The sequence below is a fragment of the Mirounga angustirostris genome, unplaced genomic scaffold, assembly GCF_029215605.1.
Source record: "Mirounga angustirostris isolate CCGP_5_RB_7025 unplaced genomic scaffold, mMirAng1.0.hap1 SCAF_8, whole genome shotgun sequence".
Lineage (NCBI taxonomy): Eukaryota > Metazoa > Chordata > Mammalia > Carnivora > Phocidae > Mirounga > Mirounga angustirostris.
The window spans coordinates 2,088,131-2,105,723 of NW_026991716.1; the positions used below are offsets into that span (position 1 = coordinate 2,088,131).

At 44.7% G+C, this 17,593-nt stretch overlaps 4 protein-coding genes across 4 annotated transcripts in view; 2 read left to right on the plus strand and 2 right to left on the minus strand.

Moving 5' to 3' along the window:
* Nucleotides 1–7,911, plus strand: part of LOC123841108 (histone H4) — a 43,457-nt gene extending 35,546 nt beyond the window's left edge. Inside the window, exon 3 of the mRNA XM_064598491.1 lies at nt 7,541–7,911. Coding sequence (XP_064454561.1) covers nt 7,541–7,864 — 324 coding nt within the window. The 3' untranslated portion in view covers nt 7,865–7,911. The remainder of the gene's footprint in view (nt 1–7,540) is intronic.
* Nucleotides 7,912–10,160: 2,249 nt separating this feature from the next.
* Nucleotides 10,161–11,344, minus strand: LOC123842233 (histone H4). The gene has a single exon (XM_045871616.2). The coding sequence runs from the start codon at nt 11,235–11,237 to the stop codon at nt 10,926–10,928; it is 312 nt and encodes a 103-aa protein (XP_045727572.2). The 5' UTR covers nt 11,238–11,344; the 3' UTR covers nt 10,161–10,925.
* A 4,314-nt stretch (nt 11,345–15,658) lies between these two features.
* Nucleotides 15,659–16,128, minus strand: LOC123842874 (histone H2B type 1-C/E/F/G/I). Its single transcript, XM_045872052.2, has one exon. The coding sequence runs from the start codon at nt 16,088–16,090 to the stop codon at nt 15,710–15,712; it is 381 nt and encodes a 126-aa protein (XP_045728008.2). The 5' UTR covers nt 16,091–16,128; the 3' UTR covers nt 15,659–15,709.
* Nucleotides 16,129–16,392: 264 nt separating this feature from the next.
* LOC123842873 (histone H2A type 1-E) lies at nt 16,393–17,586 on the plus strand. Its single transcript, XM_045872051.3, has one exon. The coding sequence runs from the start codon at nt 16,417–16,419 to the stop codon at nt 16,807–16,809; it is 393 nt and encodes a 130-aa protein (XP_045728007.2). The 5' UTR covers nt 16,393–16,416; the 3' UTR covers nt 16,810–17,586.
* Nucleotides 17,587–17,593: the final 7 nt, after the last annotated feature.

A 17,593-nucleotide genomic window follows, 5' to 3' on the forward strand; every position in this document is an offset into this window, starting at 1 on the left:
GCCATTCTTCTACACTAGGATTGGCCAAAGGTTTACTCCTCTCATCCCAAGAATTCTTTCTTAAAATCTATCCTTCCAGCTCACTTGCTTCCACAGTGGGTGAGCGGCTCCGTTTAGATGCTTCCCTAATATGGAAAAAATTGTCAGGAGCTGCCTCTACCTCCCCGCCAAAGCTTCTCTTTAAATATGGGTTCCACCTAAATCTCCGAGCAGAGGACGGTTTATTCTTCTGTTGTGGGAAAAGGGCATACATTACCTTACCCCCGCAGTGGAGAGGGCGATGCTCTTTAGCCTTCTTAGCTCCGCTCACGGACTACGCCCCCGGGTCCAGCCACATGCCGCAGGCTGTAAACCAAACCAAGCCTGGGGTATAGAGACTCGCAGTACGCACACAGCAAAGAAACTCCTTGAGGGCATGGCCCTCCAAAATCCCCAGGCCCTGGACCTCCTAACCCCCCACGCAGGGGGTACCTGCACCCTCCTCCAGGAAGAAAGCTACTTTTATATTAACAACACGGGTCAGGTGGTCACTCATTCAGATTCATCAGGTAACCTGGTGGCCCAAATAGAGGACCTCTCCTCCTGGTGGACCTCCCTTCGGGCCCAGCTGTTACGCTGACTGACTATGGCCATTCATGGCCCCAGTATTAGTCCTCTTCCTTCTGCTTCTTTGACGACCTTGTATTCTAAATGACCTTATCCAATTTGTGTCTTCTCGTTTAGAGTCCATCAGGCTTCAAATGGTCCTGTCTATGCAGCCACAGATGGAGACAGCCCCTACCTATTATCGGGGCCTCTGGACAGACTTCTGAACCAGTCGACGCCCCTCCCCAGCAGGAAGTAGCCATAGATCGGTCATCACCCCTGTTCCTTATGGCAGTTAGGAGTTACCTGTTCAGAGGGGGGAATATGGCAGGGACGGATGGGAGAGGGACAGGCAGAGAGCCATACAGTAGGACCAGAGGCCCCAGGGGTAAGATCGGCATCGTGCCTGCTCAGCCTCCCTGAAAAACCACAGAGGAAAACAACCCCAGGGGGCTGGGCTCGGGAAGAGAGCCTCGCTGGAAAACTTCCCCGGCTGATCAAAGACATGAAGAAATCCTGAATGATCTGCCTTGAAAGAACCCCAGCTAAAACTGCACAAAAGGCAAACTCCTCTCATTGCTCGGGGGGGTATTTTTCTTGGATTCTTCCCCCAAGTGGAGAGCTGATTCTATCCTCTTAATAAAACTTTGCTTTGCTGCCCCCCACTCTGTCTGGTCTCCCTCTTCATTCGTCGGAGTGGCGGGACCGAGGACAGTGGGCACCAGAAAGCTGAGATAAGAAGAAAGTCCTGAAACACTATGACTTCCCTTTTCTCCTAATTCAACTGAATCTCACTGAGTAGGACTCACGCCACTAAATGGTCCTGCATTAGTCACACAGATTGGTAGGTTCCAAGTTTCAAATAGGCTCAGGCAGAGAATGCATTTCGTAGTTGTCCACATACACAGAAATCACTAAAGATGACATGGAATTGCGTTAGGAAGATCATGTGCTTTTGCAACAACTGTGAAAGGTGGACATTGTAAGTCAGATTTTTACCTTAACTCTATGGGGACCCAACCAGTCATGATGCTGTCCATTTCCACCGCTGCCCCTTTCACCCCCTTCATCATACCCTTCTCATCACCAAGTCACCAGCTGGAGAGCGCCTTCTGTTTCTCTCCACCCACGGACACGGCAGCTAATATTTACTTCTTACTCATGGATATCTTAATGAAAATCAGATTCTATGGCATTCTTAGTCCGTTGGAATAAATTTATTTTGAGTCTCTTGAAATATTTATATGTCCTATAGTTACACCTGAACTGCAATCACAAGCCAAGACAGACAGAATTGAAGGGACCACAGCAATCACAAAGAGGAGGTAAATGTTACCTTTAAAAACGTGTCTTTTTAATTTATGATCATATGATGTCAGAGGACCCAGATCCTGATTTCAGTAAATCTGACTGTTCAGTTGTTCCCTCTTAAGAAGTCACCTGCATTATCTGAGTTTGTAAATTTTAAATAGCAATTTCTCTTAGACCTAGAAATGTCAGGTAGAGTTATACAGCTCAAGGAAAGCCTGTGAGTTCTTTCTTTTAGTAAGAAAATATGCTGTTTTTATCATTGATGTTGATGGCGTGACAGGGTTCAGTACAAATCTCCTAGAATGAGCCACTTTGACACGTGGATTATTTTGAGCTGAAGACAACTGGGCTCAAAATACTCAGGAAGAGCTTTTTACCTCCCCCCTTAACTGCCTAAACGAATTTGAATAGGTCCAGTCCAGGAAGTGAGCGATCCGCAGAGATAAGTACAAAGCGTATGAGCCAGGTGTGGTAAGCTGAGGGGCAGCCGGACCGGTTCCTTCACATTCCTCCCTGTGTCTCCTCGGTCTCCGCAAGGCTGGGCAAACACTTGTTGGCCGAACATTTGCCCTTCCCATCTTCCTGTGAACTTTCTTTCTTCCCTTCGATAACATACAAGCCTCAAATTTAGATGAGCCCCTGACTGTTGGGGAGCCTCTCCTGTCTGTGTGGGGCTCCTGCATGAACAAAATTAAATGTTTTTCCCTTGTTATTCTGTTCTATGTCAACTTAATGACTAGACCACCCAAAGAACCTAGAAGGGAAGGAAGGACAAGTTTTTTCGCCCCAACAGATGAAAACTACTAGTACTTGTTTATTGCATTGTTTGTATTCCTCACAAGAACCACTACATTGTTAAATTGTTATTCAAATTTTATTATTGGTGTGGTTTTGATTTATCAAACCAATGAGCCCATAATCGAATATTTGACAAATAAATATACATTTTTGTTTTAAGTAAAATACCCAAGTGTGATACATCATTGCTTATGATTCCCTGTTGACTGAATTTTTTTGTTTATCAACTCTCACTCCAATGTCACTGGATAAAGTGTGTACTATTATTAGTTACATATCAGAAAAACATTTTAAACTTTTTTTAAAGGAGGTAACAAAGTTTGAACAGTCTTGATAAAAAAAATTCCGATATTTGTAATTGCAATTAGATCCAGAAGAACAAGTTAGAACTTCATAGTTTACACTGTGAAGCTATTTTCATAGGACGTAAAGTTCAATTTTAGTAGCAGAAGATTTATGGGGAAAAAATTTTTTTTAAACTGAAGTGTGGTTGACCCAGATGGAAGCAGTATTTAAGCTTTCTTTCTGGAGTTGGTCTTCCCATTAATTTCTCTCTCCGCAGACTCCATGAAACCACCTAATAGTGTCTTCCCAAATTAGATTTATTGTGCATCTTATCCAGTAGTTGACAAAATCCCTTAGAGAGTGGGTTTTATTCATATTTGCAACTTCCTTGACATTAGTTCAATGACGACCCCATAAAATATGGTCAATAAATTGTGTTAATTTTATAATAACAAAAACCGTATAACATAGGTAAGTGGTACAAAATAAAAACAAAAAAGAGCACCTGGGCGGCCCAGTCTGTTACACGTCTGCCTTGGCTCAGGTCATGATCCCAGGGTGGGTGTCGGGCTCCCCGCTGAGCGGGGGGTCTTCTTCTCCCTTCCCCTTCCCCCCTGTTTGTGAGCCTGTGCATTCTCTCAAATAAATACATAAAATATTTTTTAAAATGATAAAATAAAAACCAAAAAAGAAGTTGAAAGTTAAACAAGGATGGAAAGCGTGACGGAAAACAGAGGGGTTTTTAAGTGAGCAACTTGAAAGCAATCACCCAGTGGAGGCAGCGTGAGGATGAGACCGGTCCAAGGAGCAAAGACCAGTTTGAAAGGCTGAAATTGCCTTTTCAGTTCATGACATTAATTTGTCTGGAAAAAGGTTGTTCTGGATGACATTATTAATTTGGTTTACCTCCTGCTTGCTCCCCCAGTCTATCAACAATCTCACATTTAAATAAATGCTACAGATGCTAATGAATTGTACTTACCTGGTGGCAGAATGAAACAGCTTCAGTGACCTGGGGCACTGGTGCTTTGGAGGAAGGTAGGGACTCTGGACAAGGGCAAACACCCAGGGTGGAGAATTAGGGATCACCCAACCAAGACAAATTTCTGAGGCTCTCAAACAATGCCTTTCCCCTGACAGTGTGTTTTTTTGTGGTTTTTATAAATCTCTCATCTTCCAGACTTTTACATGTGCTTACTGTTTAGATTGTTTCTATGAAAATATTAGTTTTCCTGGTGTAGTGGTAATGTTTCAGGAGGGGGTTTTGTAAAGAGGGAGTAGCAATGAGTCCTTTGCTGTGATCATCCTTCACTTACATTTTTAGCTGTTAGGATACTGTTTAGAAGTTATTTCAAAACACAATACATGATAAAGATGTACATACAGAAATAAGAAATTTGCACAGAAGAATAAAGTAACAGATGTTCATTTTGTTAGGGTAATAAATATTAAAAATGTATTTTGACCAAAAATAAATGTCCCTAAAAATCTATTGAAGGAGAGCAGATTTTGTCACCCCAAAATATGTCTCTTTGGCATAAGGAGGATTATCTTTTTAAGATATTATTCATTTGAGAGAGAGTGAGATCACACAGGGATCCTGATGCAGGGCTTGTCCCAGCACCAGGATCATGACCTGAGCTGAAGGCAGATGCTTAACCTACTGAGCCACCCAGGTGCCCCCGGTATAGGGATTATTTTGCGCTAAAGGCAGTCAAATTTAGCAGATTCAGGAAACCCTCTTAACTTCCCCTTCAACTGCCTAAATTTACATTGGAAAGGAGGCCTATACCGGGAAAAGAGCTATTACCAGAGATACCTTTTAATCCAACAAAGTTATCTGCATAACAAGGTAACCTTTATTTTCAAACAATTCTCTCCTGCCTGTAAATGGTTTTCTTTCCCCTTATTCTCCCAGACCCTTACCCTTTTCCTTAGTTCAGAATGTTATATAAGACTCAATTAACTGGGTGCAGTGTGGGTCTTATATTTTTGCGGCTTCCCTACATATGAAGTTTGTTTGTTTTACTCATGTTAAACTGTCTCATATCAATTATTAGATCAGCCAAAGAACTTAGAAGGGAAATATTCCCCCCTACATACTATTAATACATATTTAAGATAAATGTGGACTCTTAATAATATGATAATATGTAGCAAAAATAAATATTCATTATTTAGCATTTTATATATAATGTAGAATATGTTTTAAGTCCATGTTTATTAAAGTAAGAAAATTTTTTTTTAAGATTTTATTTATTTATTTGACAGAGAGAGATAGCGAGAGCAGGAACACAAGCAGGGGGAGTGGGAGAGGGAGAAGCAGGCTTCCCAGTGAGCAGGGAGCCGGATGCGGGGCTCGATCCCAGGGCTCTGGGATCATGACCTGAGCCAAAGGCAGACGCTCAACGACTGAGCCACCCAGGTGCCCCAAAGTAAAAATATTTTAAAGTAATACAAATATAAAATATTTTAAATTTAGTACTAAAAATAAAAATTGCTTATTATATTACATAGAAGCATACTCTGTATACTCAGTATATTATATCAATTATCTCCTTTTTTTTTTTTTTTTTAGAGAGACGTGGGAGGGGAATGGGTAGAGGGAGACAGAGAATCCGAAGCAGGCTCCATGCCCAGCACAGAGCCCAACGTAGGGATTGAACTCACTACCCTGAGATGATGATTTGAGGTGAAATTAAGAGTCGGACGCTTAACCAACTGAGCCCCGCAGTTGCCTCTCCGTTAGTTCTTAAAATAACTCTATGAGGTAAGTATTGTTACTATCCTAATCCCACTCCAGATGAGCAAAGATTTAGAAGACATAAGCAAGTGCCCCAAACCCAATTGGTAGAGGAGAGACAATCTAAAATGAAGTTTTCTTTCTTTTTTTTAAAGATTATTTATTTATTTATTTGACAGAGAGACAGCAAAAGAGGGAACACAAGCGGGGGGAGTGGGAGAGGGAGAAGCAGGCTTCCCGCTGAGCAGGGAGCCCGATGCCGGGCTCGATGCGGGCTCCATCCCAGGACCCTGGGATCATGACCTGTGCCGAAGGCAGACGCTTAACGACTGAGCCACCCAGGCACCCCTAAAATGAGGTTTTTCTAAGGAGAGTTTCGGCTAGTAAGAACTTTTGAAAACAATTGAATAATGGGTGACATTAGTTAGAGGAATTTACAAAATTATGTTAGGGTCAAGAATTTCAAAGTCTGATCCTGTATTTGTTTTTTACAAATAAAATTCAATGTATGCAAAAAATTAACCCGTAGTAAATATTATATAAAAACCAAAATTTAAAAACAAAACAAAAAACAAAATTTTTAGTCATTAAAATTAAAAGGCTTAAAAGCAACTAGAAGCACAAAGTTTCTGAATTTAAGTATTTGATTTTTGTAGGGCTTTGATTGTATTCTAATTAATTTATACTTAATGCAATCATGATCAGAAGCTCAAAGGGATTTTTTTCCAAACCACTACAATGATTCTAAACTTACACACAAAAAAGGAATCTTGTGAAACTAGATGAGAAACTTTTGAAAAGAAATAATGGGACCTGCAGTGCCAAATTATGACCTGTAATACAACCATCATTTAAAATATTGATGTAATAAAAAGAACAGTGTAGGGGAGGAAAAATAATTTCCCCTCTACCCTTCTACGTGCTGTGAGCCTCCCCCCATAATAAAAGACAGATTAACGAGAAAAACAAACAGCCGTTTAATAACATGTATACGTCCTGTATACATGAGAGATACTCTGAAGAAGTGAGTAAAACTCCCTGGAAAGGCCCAAGCCACCGCCTAAAATACCGTCTTCCGCTAAAAGATGTTGATGTGGGAGGAGAGCACACAGGGAGCCGGGTATGGGTTACCAGGAAAAGGTAAACAAGGCTGTGATGCAGAATTAAGTTCGGGCCTTCTCCATGGACAAAACTGATTTAATCATCATTTAATCATCCTTCTCTTTCTGGTACTGAGAGGGAGACACTTACAGATGGAGATCTCCTTTATAAATGTAACATGTCCCTTAAGAAAGAGAGTTCTACTCTGATTTTAGAGATTTTTCCTGCGTCTGGCGTTTCTTAAAAATAATCTGCTCAAAAAGCAGTCTTTATGCCAAAGAGGCATATTTTGGGGTGGCATATTCTGCTACCCTTCATACCAAAGTGGCCCATTTTGAGACGGTTTGTCCTGGACCCCTACACTCCTCTTTTGGGGTGGCATCTTAGGGTTCCCTTCCCAGCTAACAATCATTCCCTTCTGAATGAGAAACGACTGTGCCCCGTTGTAAACTAGAAGCCCCTACTCACTTTCTCATAGGAAGAGAGCCGCAGATACAAATAGCAACGGGCTCAGCGAAATGCAGAGCTTCCACGGGAAGCTGCCCTGCCCCCTGTTCCACAGTCATTGGAGCTCCGCCCAGAGGGGGCGGAGCCCGGGGTGGGGCAGCGGGGCCGCGGGTCCCGCCCGCGCTTCCAGTTCTCAACGAGGTCCGGCCTCTGCTTATAATTAGTCCTGCCGGACGAGCAGGGCCATAGCTTTGTCCGACTCGCACAGAGCTTCCCACAGCCATGTCTGGCCGCGGCAAGGGCGGGAAGGGCCTGGGCAAGGGCGGCGCCAAGCGCCACCGCAAGGTGCTGCGCGACAACATCCAGGGCATCACCAAGCCCGCCATCCGGCGGCTGGCCCGGCGCGGCGGCGTCAAGCGCATCTCCGGCCTCATCTACGAGGAGACCCGCGGGGTGCTCAAGGTGTTCCTGGAGAACGTGATCCGGGACGCCGTCACCTACACGGAGCACGCCAAGCGCAAGACGGTCACGGCCATGGACGTGGTCTACGCGCTCAAGCGCCAGGGCCGCACCCTCTACGGCTTCGGGGGCTGAGCCCCGGCTTCCCAGCTCGCTTCCTACTGGGAACCAAAGGCCCTTTTCAGGGCCCCCACTCTTTCATCCGAGGAGCCGTGACCTAGTTGGCTTTTTATATATCCATTCCCTTCCAAAGTTTCCCTGCGTACAACTAGAGAAGAGCTTGGTCCTGTAATTTTCCATGTTTTCACGCAGGTTTTTGGAGAGTTGTATTAAGCAAATAACGTTGGCACTTATATTGAACACTTGACATTCAAATTTTGAGGTAGAACGTTAATTGGCGTGACAGTTGGAAGGAAACGGGTTTAGGACTTGAGCAGAACGGCTTTCTCGGTATGGACGGGGTGCAGGTTTTGGGGTTGAACAAGAACAGGTCCCTCAGCGCTGAATTCGTGAGAAGGAGCGTTTCCGTGTTCACGAGGCCCTACAACTTCGTCCTCTCCATTCTCGTGTCAGGTGTCCTCTGAGTGTTAAGTAGACGTAATTGGAGAGCAACAGTGTGACCGTTCCTGAGAGACCAAGCATGTGATGGGCCCTGGACTCCTGTCCTGGTGTTCCCTGGGAGTGGAGACTGGAAGCTCCTAGATTTACCAGGCCGATACCCCACAGAACAGTTGGTGAGGGTGGGATGCAGTTAAAAGGCATGTCAACTAAATGATAAGGGAAACAAGGTTGCATTACAGAAATGTTGCCGTGAGAAAAGGCAGCCCCTAGCCCAGGAGAGCTACTAAAAAGGGATCCTTGGTACAGAGTGCAAAAGGAATTAAAAACACGGAATTAGGCCGTAAATCCAGACCTATGCTCCAAGTAATTTTTAGGATTCTCCCAGAGGGGGTCTTAACTAGAGAAAGAAACCCAAAGTCAAAGGGGAAAACTTGGGTGTTGGTAGGAAGCTTGGCTAATGCAGATACAGACTGAAGTAGCAATTGCCCAAAAGGGTAAGCAATGATGAGATGTATACATTTTAAAGCTGAAGTTAAAAACTTTCAACTTCCAACTGTCACGCCAATTAACGTTCCACCTCAAAATTTGAATGTCAATCTCCTTGTCTCATCAAGTTTTAACCCTTGTAAGGTCAAATGCTAAATGTGCAAGTAGCCTGGCTCAGGAATGTTTCCTCAAGGACCCTAGAGGCCTCTGAAATACAGTGCTGCCTTAATGACGGTGAGCTCCCATTTTCCTGGGAAGACTTGGCCTAACTCCAGCTAACATATGACTCCGAATTGCAACACTACAGTATTTTAGATGGGCTGTGTCCATTTAGCTACCCAACAGAGTGAGATTTCTTTTTGTCTTTGCTATTCCTGTAGCAGATTGCCTGTGATACGCATCACATTCTGGTTTAACACTTATTCAATAATAAAACTTCTGTTTCCTACTACCTTTGTGCAGCGGTTTCCTGGGTTATCCCCCCAACACCTTCTGAGGGTCAATTATGTATTTGTGGATTTCCATTACTTCCTTTCTTTTTTTAAGATTTTATTTATTCATGGGTGCCTGGGTGGCTCAGTTGGTTAAGCGACTGCCTTCGGCTCAGGTCATGATACGGGAGTCCCTGGATCGAGTCCCGCATCGGGCTCCCTGCTCGGCAGGGAGTCTGCTTCTCCCTCTGACCCTCCCCCCTCTCATGTGCTCTCTCTCATTCTCTCTCTCAAATAAATAAATAAAATTTTAAAAAAAAGATTTTATTTATTCATTTGACAGTGAGAGAGATAGAACAAGCTGGGGGAGCGGCAGGCAGAGGGAGAGGGACAAGCAGGCTTCCCCCACTGAGCAGGGAGCCCGACGTGGGGCTTGATCCCAGGACTCTGTGATCATGACCTTAGCCAAAGGCAGACGCTTAACTGAGTCACCCAGGCACCCTGCTTTCCATTAATTTCTTGAATGATTTTGATAAAAGTCTCTCAGTTCTTAAAAACCAAAAAAAAAAAAAAAAAATCCCTAAGTATTCTATATATTATTTCAATGCTATTTTTATAGCTAATATTCTAGTACTTGTCTTTAGCTATCTGACTTATGTTCATAGCCTGATTTAATGAAACTTTCAAAACTTCTTGATAATACTTTTCCTAAGTCCAGGCCCTAAATTTTGAATAATGAAACCTTTAAGGTATTACTTATATCTAAACTCCTGTAGTTTCCCAAGTGGCCACTGGGCCACACATAGTTTCTCATTTCATGAGAAGAGACATAGTTTGTATTTGTGATTAACCACATAAAATTGTGAGAACTGTTTTGTTATATATGATGCAATAGGAAAAAGAGCAAATAAAAAATAAACTATACATGCTTGTTAACCAGATAAAATGTTTTAATATGCTTAACAATTATACTTTTTAAATTGAATGGAACATACTTGCATTTGCTTAATGTTACATTAACGGTTACTTTTTACTTGCAATCACCAACGACGCACACATCGTTTCTCCCTCAAAGGCTGAAGGAGTGCCAATTATGATCACCATCCTTACAAGACAAACAAGAATACCTTTACGAACTTTAAAAGTGCTCTACTCTTTGTGGTAAGTGATGGAGACCAGCAATAGGCCATTAATTGTCCCTCCAGGCTAATAAGTGACCTTCTGAGTTGCCAAGCCAGGTTGCATTTACAAGCTGAGGTCGACTATAATCAATGACTTAAAAACTGCCATTTTCCTGACAGAACACAAGTTTCTGAGTTTTGGTCTGAACACTTTTCCAACTCTCAAGCCGACTCTCCACTAGGACATTTGCCAGGATTTTCCCGGAGGTAGAAGGGTTTTCCCAGTGTGTCCACAGAACAGCAGTCTTCAAAAGGAAGCTGTGCGGAGCCAACAAGCCCTAAAAGCTGTCACAGGACATACCTCCAGGAGGAAGTTCCGCAGCTCCTAAGATACCAAACCAACTTAGGGGAAGAAGCCTAGGTGCAGGGTTGGTTGGCGGGACTAGCGGCCTGTGCGGGTGACGGTGACCCGCAGCGAAACCTGGCCACGCGGACCAGCGATCGCCAACAAGCCAGTGTCACGGCTCCTCGGGTGAAAGTGGGGGGAGCCCTGAAAAGGGCCTTTTGGTGTTTGGAAGTACGGGGGGCCCGGCGCGCTCAGCCCCCGAAGCCGTAGAGGGTGCGGCCCTGGCGCTTGAGCGCGTAGACCACGTCCATGGCCGTGACCGTCTTGCGCTTGGCGTGCTCCGTGTAGGTGACGGCGTCCCGGATCACGTTCTCCAGGAACACCTTGAGCACCCCGCGGGTCTCCTCGTAGATGAGGCCGGAGATGCGCTTGACGCCGCCGCGCCGGGCCAGCCGCCGGATGGCGGGCTTGGTGATGCCCTGGATGTTGTCGCGCAGCACCTTGCGGTGGCGCTTGGCGCCGCCCTTGCCCAGGCCCTTCCCGCCCTTGCCGCGGCCCGACATGCCGAGAGCGGAGCCCGCACAACGTCTGGTCCCGGCCCCCGTGCTGCAGCCTTTATCCCGCTGCTGCGGACCGAACTGAGAACCTCAGACAGACGGGAAGTGCCACCCCGTGGGGGGAGGGAATGTGACGAGACAAAAAAAAAAAAAAAAAAAAAAGTCTTAGGTTTCCTGTACTGTTTTGTTTGTACCTCGTAACCATTTTGTTACTCTGTTTGAAAACTTTAAAAATTGCTTTCCAATGCGAACGCCAAGCGCGAATGTTGTGAGAAATACAAAAAAGGGAAGTAATAAGATAACAACCTTTTATCCCAGCACACAGGGAACACTTAGTCCTGCTGGCTAGTTTGGGACTTTGGTGAATAGATAGGTGCACATATTTTTTCAAAGAAAATTCACAGTGCCGTGTATGACGTTTGGGAACTTCTTTACACTGATTACATTTTAATTTCCCTTTTCTAAAGACCAAAAAAGTTGTTTTTAATATCTACTTGTTACTCCTTCTTAAGAATTCTCTGTAGCACACTTTAACCAATTCCCTGGCAATTCCTTAATAAGCCACATGTTTAAAATAATTGTTTTCCCTATTGATTGATGTACCACTTTTAACACTATACTTGGAACTGTAGGGGCCAAAGGCAGGCCACCCTACGATGGCTCCCTTTGACGTGAAGATTAGTAAAATCCAGCAAATTTTGGAAAAGCTTTTTACCTCCTCCACAACTGCTTAAAAGGAAATTAGATAGAGGACCTGCTCCAGGAAGAGAGTTATCACAGCAGAGAACTGTTTTATACTATGCGCTAGGTACAGATGATGGGGGGGGAGCAAGGCCGGTTTGATCAAAGCCCTTTATGTTCCATTGTTTCTGAGTGGCCCAGAAACATTTTATTTACCAGGCATTTACTCTTCCTGTGAATTACATTCCTCCCCTTTGAAGTTCCAGACTCCCATCCCCTTCTCCTTAGTTCAGAAAGACATATATACTTCATTTTACTTGACTGTCTTTGAAATTTCATATCTGTATGGATTCCTGGTATGTATACCATTATAGTTTATCTTTTCTTATTAATCTGTCTTATGTCAACTTGGTATTTTCCTGCTAATCTGTCTCATGTCAGTTTGGAGGCTAGAAGGGCCTCCTGCTCTCTGACAGAACCATTACTAAAAATTCTATTCTGTTCTATAGTTTAGTCAATTTCCTTTGCCAAAGGAAATCTATTTTCAGTTGAATCTTTGGAAAACTTACACTAGGGAAAGTGAAAAAAGGGATTATTTATGTCTGTGTAGTACTCCATCACAAGCATTTTCTATGATACATTTTAAGTAAAATCTCTAGTATTTAACATAATGTGCTTTCTATTTTTTCTATTTTAAAGGAGATCTGTACATAATTTATTTCTTGAGGATAACCTAGAATTGAAATGCTTTGTCAGAGAGGATGTAGATGTTGTGGTATTTGATTAATATTACTACATTTTCCACAAAATTCTTACCACATTCAGCAATAACTGTTGTGCATGTAAGTTTATCATACATACTCAAAGAGGCATATTTTGAGATGGTATATTCTGCTCCCCTTCAAAATACCGTAACTTGTTTCAGGTTTAAAGGAAAAAGGAACCCTCTTGGAATTTTTTATCATAACTGCATCGCACTGATTAACTGGGGCAGAAAAACAGACATCTTTAAAAGAGTGAGTTCTTCATCTTTGTATATTGTAGGAGCTGGACATTTTCCCCTTATTTCCTTCTAGGTTCTTTGGCTTATCTACTAATTAAAATGACATAAAACAGATTAACAGGACAAAAACATTCAATTTCGAAAGTACAGAAGCCCTGTAAAAAATAAGACTTAAAGGCAGTCAAGCAATTAAGGCTTCTATGACATCCCCAGCTAAGGAATGGGAGAAGGGCCTGGGGCTACGGAGGGGAGGACAATCCACAGCAGATAAGATTAGAGTTTCATAATCACATGTCTGCCCCGCCAAGCTGTCTTTCACATTAAAAAAGTTATGTCTGATAATAGCTCTCTCTCTCTCTCTCTCTGTTATCAACCCCTTACTTAAATTCTTTAAGGCAAGGGAGGGCAAAAGTTTCTCTTGACCCGTGGTATTCTCAGTTGACTTTAGTTCAAAATAGTCCATGTGTCCATGGCACCTGGGGGAGACTTGTTCTGAACCCCTTCACTGTCATAATGTTACGTTAAAGTAGTGCCTGGCTCACGGCAGTGGGGTAATGAGTATTTATTAAATGAAAGGTAGGGGAATGAAAAATTCTCTGTCCTCTTTGGATTTCTGCCTAGGAATTAAACTGACCGGAAAAAAGCACACACGTTTTGTTGAATTTTTATGTTACATGGCAGCCCTCACAAGAGAAGGAAGTCCCGAAGCAACTAGTCAGGGAGATTTCATATTTTTAGAAGAGATAAATTTGTGAAGAATTGACAAGACAACGAGGTTTGGGCTTGGGGTAGTAAGTTGAAGAAATAAGGTTTTTTCTTGTGGCCTTTCAGCCCCAAATTCCTTCTGGTGATAAGCAGGCCTCCTTCCCTCAGGGTACAGGGTGGGTGCCTGTCCCAGGGGAGGCTTATCTCCTGCTTTCAGGGAAGGGCGGAGCAGGGAGTGGGGGGGGGCGGGTCCAAGGGATCTTTCTCCTTCTGCAGTTTTCTCAAACTCTTTAAGCTTTAGATATTCAATATATGCCTAGGTGCTTTGGGGCATCGAGTCAGAATGAACATGGCAAGTCTGCTTTCCTCCCAAGCCCACTTTCTGAAACCCTTTCTTGAGTAGTGATGTTGCACAAGCTGAAAGCAAGACATTCCAACCTGTCCTCCTTCACCGTCAGTCTGCAGCAAGGCCTCACCGTTCTGCTTCTTTTTCCCCCTTAACCCCCTTTCTCCCCCTCCTCCTCTTTCTGCCTCCTCCTTAGTTCAGAACCTCACTCCTGGCTGGTATTTCCAAACTTTTCACCTGGATCTCACCCCCTTTCCATTCGTTCTCAACTGGGCCACCAGAATAATGAATCTGAATCATACATTTTACAAGATTTTAAAATTCTGCAGAGTCTGCCTTCCTCTAGTAGATAAACTTTATATTTCTTTTCAAGGTGTACAAAGCTCCTCAGTATCGTAAGGTTCACTGCCCCACCTTCTACTTATCTTTCCACATTCATCTCTGGCCATCCCAGCCTCCAGCCATGCTAGAGGATTTCTAGGTCCCGGGTACTCGACCTGGAGCACGCCTCCCCTCCCCGCTACACCATCTGCCCCGTTCAGCAGACTCCATTTTGCTAGTTTCCCAGTTTTGTTTTAGAGTCCGTATTTTCTTAACTGTTTCTTTGGAAGAAGCTGGGACTTTCCCATTGCAGGTACATTTCTTAGTGCCTATGAGGTACCCGAGACCAGTGTGCGGGATAAATGTGAGAGTGAAAAATGGTGGCTGCTTTGAGTAAGCAAATCTCAAAGTGAGCCTGAAGAGGTAACCTGGCCACACATGTTTTGTTCTTGCAATGCACTCTGCAGGTCCTTACTCTTGAGCAAAGGTGCTAACGGTAAATCTTCCTGGATTTACTGCTGCTGGTCCAACACAGCACCCAAACCAGGCATGCCTTTAATATGGTTTCCCGTCATCAGAGGCACCAACCAGACTTCCCTGCCAACAGAAATGAAAAGACATGCTGCATTAGTGGGAATATTATTTTAGAGAATTGAAGAGGTGGAGAAGAAACATTTCCAGCTCTTCACTCAGCTCCACGAGAAAGAACTCAGGTTTATTTTGCAAACCATACTGGTTACACCGCTAATAGGCCTTTAACAATGCTTGAAATTTTAATGGGAGATGGTGGGCCAAGGGACCATGGTGTGGATACCTGCAGGGCTGACCTGAGGGAGTTAACTAGTTGACAAAGTAAAAAGCGGAACACGATCTACATTATACTGCCTGGTGACACCAAGTCACCAAGTTTCCAGTCAGCACTACTGTCCTAACACATTACCTCCCAAATGCAGCTTTAAAAGATGGAGGCTGTGGCCCTACTTCAGCCTGGGGAGCAAGAACCAGACATACTAGATGATTAGTTCTGGTCTCATCCACTGAGACCTACCACTCCAAGATCCTGCTTAATCCTTTAACTCTAGAGGCCATTTAGTGAGGCCTACCCAAATAAAGCTGAAGGAGCCAGGAACTATTAGGAGAGGATCTCCACAGGACTTCCAGAGATGCGAGGTGTTATTTGCATTAGTGTCTCACTAGACGAAATATACTAAAAAGCAACTGCAAGCTAAACGCTGAAATAGGCACGAGGCAAATCCCAAAATCAATTATCTAGAACACTAGTTTACATACTACTACTTATGTAGAAAAAATTAATGTTCACCTCTACTTTTTACCAAAGTTAAACAGCGAACAAGCTCTTTTCATAGAAAGGGTGGATGGCTCTGAAAAGAGCCTTTGGGTTGCGGTCGGCTGCAGGCGGGCTCACTTGGAGCTGGTGTACTTGGTGACGGCCTTGGTGCCCTCGGACACGGCGTGCTTGGCCAGCTCCCCGGGCAGCAGCAGGCGCACGGCCGTCTGGATCTCCCGCGACGTGATGGTCGAGCGCTTGTTGTAATGCGCCAGGCGGGACGCCTCGCCCGCGATGCGCTCGAAGATGTCGTTGACGAACGAGTTCATGATGCCCATGGCCTTGGACGAGATGCCCGTGTCGGGGTGCACCTGCTTCAGCACCTTGTACACGTACACCGAGTAGCTCTCCTTGCGGCTGCGCTTGCGCTTCTTGCCGTCCTTCTTCTGCGCCTTGGTCACCGCCTTCTTCGAGCCCTTCTTCGGGGCCGGGGCCGACTTGGCGGGCTCGGGCATGGCGGGGACGACGGCGAAGGTGCTGGCGAGAGACGGGACGAAGGGACAGCGCGAGCAGAGCGCCACTTGTCCGTTTTATAGAGAAGCCCTTATGCAAATAAGGTGTAAATTACAGTATTCTCTGATTGGTGGCTGTTCAGGGTAACGTCAGAATTAGTTCTTCCCAATCAGAACGCAAGGATTCCAAAGCTGCCTCTCCATTGGGCGACACAAAGCCACAGCCTTAGCCAATGCGCGACCTTCCTTTTGGCGCTCGACAGGGTTATAAAAAGTGCTGGGCCGGGGCTTTGGGTTCGGCGGCTGCTCGCGGTGCGTCTGGGGCCGCGATGTCCGGGCGCGGGAAGCAAGGCGGCAAGGCGCGCGCCAAGGCCAAGACTAGGTCATCCCGGGCCGGCCTGCAGTTCCCGGTGGGCCGCGTGCACCGCCTGCTCCGCAAGGGCAACTACGCCGAGCGGGTGGGCGCCGGCGCGCCCGTCTACCTGGCGGCCGTGCTCGAGTACCTGACGGCCGAGATCCTGGAGCTGGCGGGCAACGCGGCGCGCGACAACAAGAAGACGCGCATCATCCCGCGCCACCTGCAGCTGGCCATCCGCAACGACGAGGAGCTCAACAAGCTGCTGGGCCGCGTCACCATCGCGCAGGGCGGCGTCCTGCCCAACATCCAGGCCGTGCTGCTGCCCAAGAAGACCGAGAGCCACCACAAGGCCAAGGGCAAGTAGCACTCTAGCAGGGTGTGCGCCTCCAACCCCCTGTCCAAACCAAAAGGCTCTTTTCAGAGCCACCTACGACTTTCTGTGAAGAACTGAACACTTTTCAAAAACCTTCACTTTACCGCAGTTTACATCAACCTCACAACTTGCGTTAAGGGAGGACAATTTGATCAAAGTTAGCTTTTGCAAAGCCTGAAATTTTTAAAACCCTATGCTTTCAGGGAAATATTCTAAAGACTGGTTTGCATTCATCAGCATTTGATAAATACATTATGGAGGGTCTCCTTTACAATTACTGACGTTACTAACCTCCCATTTTAAGCCTCAAAGGTGTAAATTCTGGCGGTGGATTTGAGGCAAACAGCAGTTTCAAAAAACTTGTTTCTTGTCTCTTGGTAATTAAAGACATTCTGAAGATAAAGTGATCAACCCAAACCTCCATACTAATCCAAAACTATTTTCAGAGCCTTTAGAATTCTGAGGCACACCTAATCTGACCTATGTTTTCACATTGCTACATTGAGGAAATAATTTTTAATCAGCCTCTTGATTTGAAAAGTTAGCCGGTAGCTGATTAACTTTTTTAAATGCCTTTTTAAAATTGTGACTTAAAGGTCTTGATTCACGAATGAAATTAGATTTTATAATTGCCTGCCTTGGTAACTTCTAGCTCAGTAGGCATCAAGATGCATCATGCCATGCAGTGAACCTATCCTATGGTTTTGCCAGTTGCTAACTAGAACTACTGGATGTAGATGCAAAGGGGTGGCTTAGTTTTTCCCCATATAGCTTA

Excerpts from the sequence above, each read along its gene's own strand:
- LOC123842233 (XM_045871616.2), bottom strand. The coding sequence starts at position 11,237 with ATGTCGGGCCGCGGCAAGGGCGGGAAGGGCCTGGGCAAGGGCGGCGCC.
- LOC123842874 (XM_045872052.2), bottom strand. The coding sequence starts at position 16,090 with ATGCCCGAGCCCGCCAAGTCGGCCCCGGCCCCGAAGAAGGGCTCGAAG.
- LOC123842873 (XM_045872051.3), top strand. The coding sequence starts at position 16,417 with ATGTCCGGGCGCGGGAAGCAAGGCGGCAAGGCGCGCGCCAAGGCCAAG.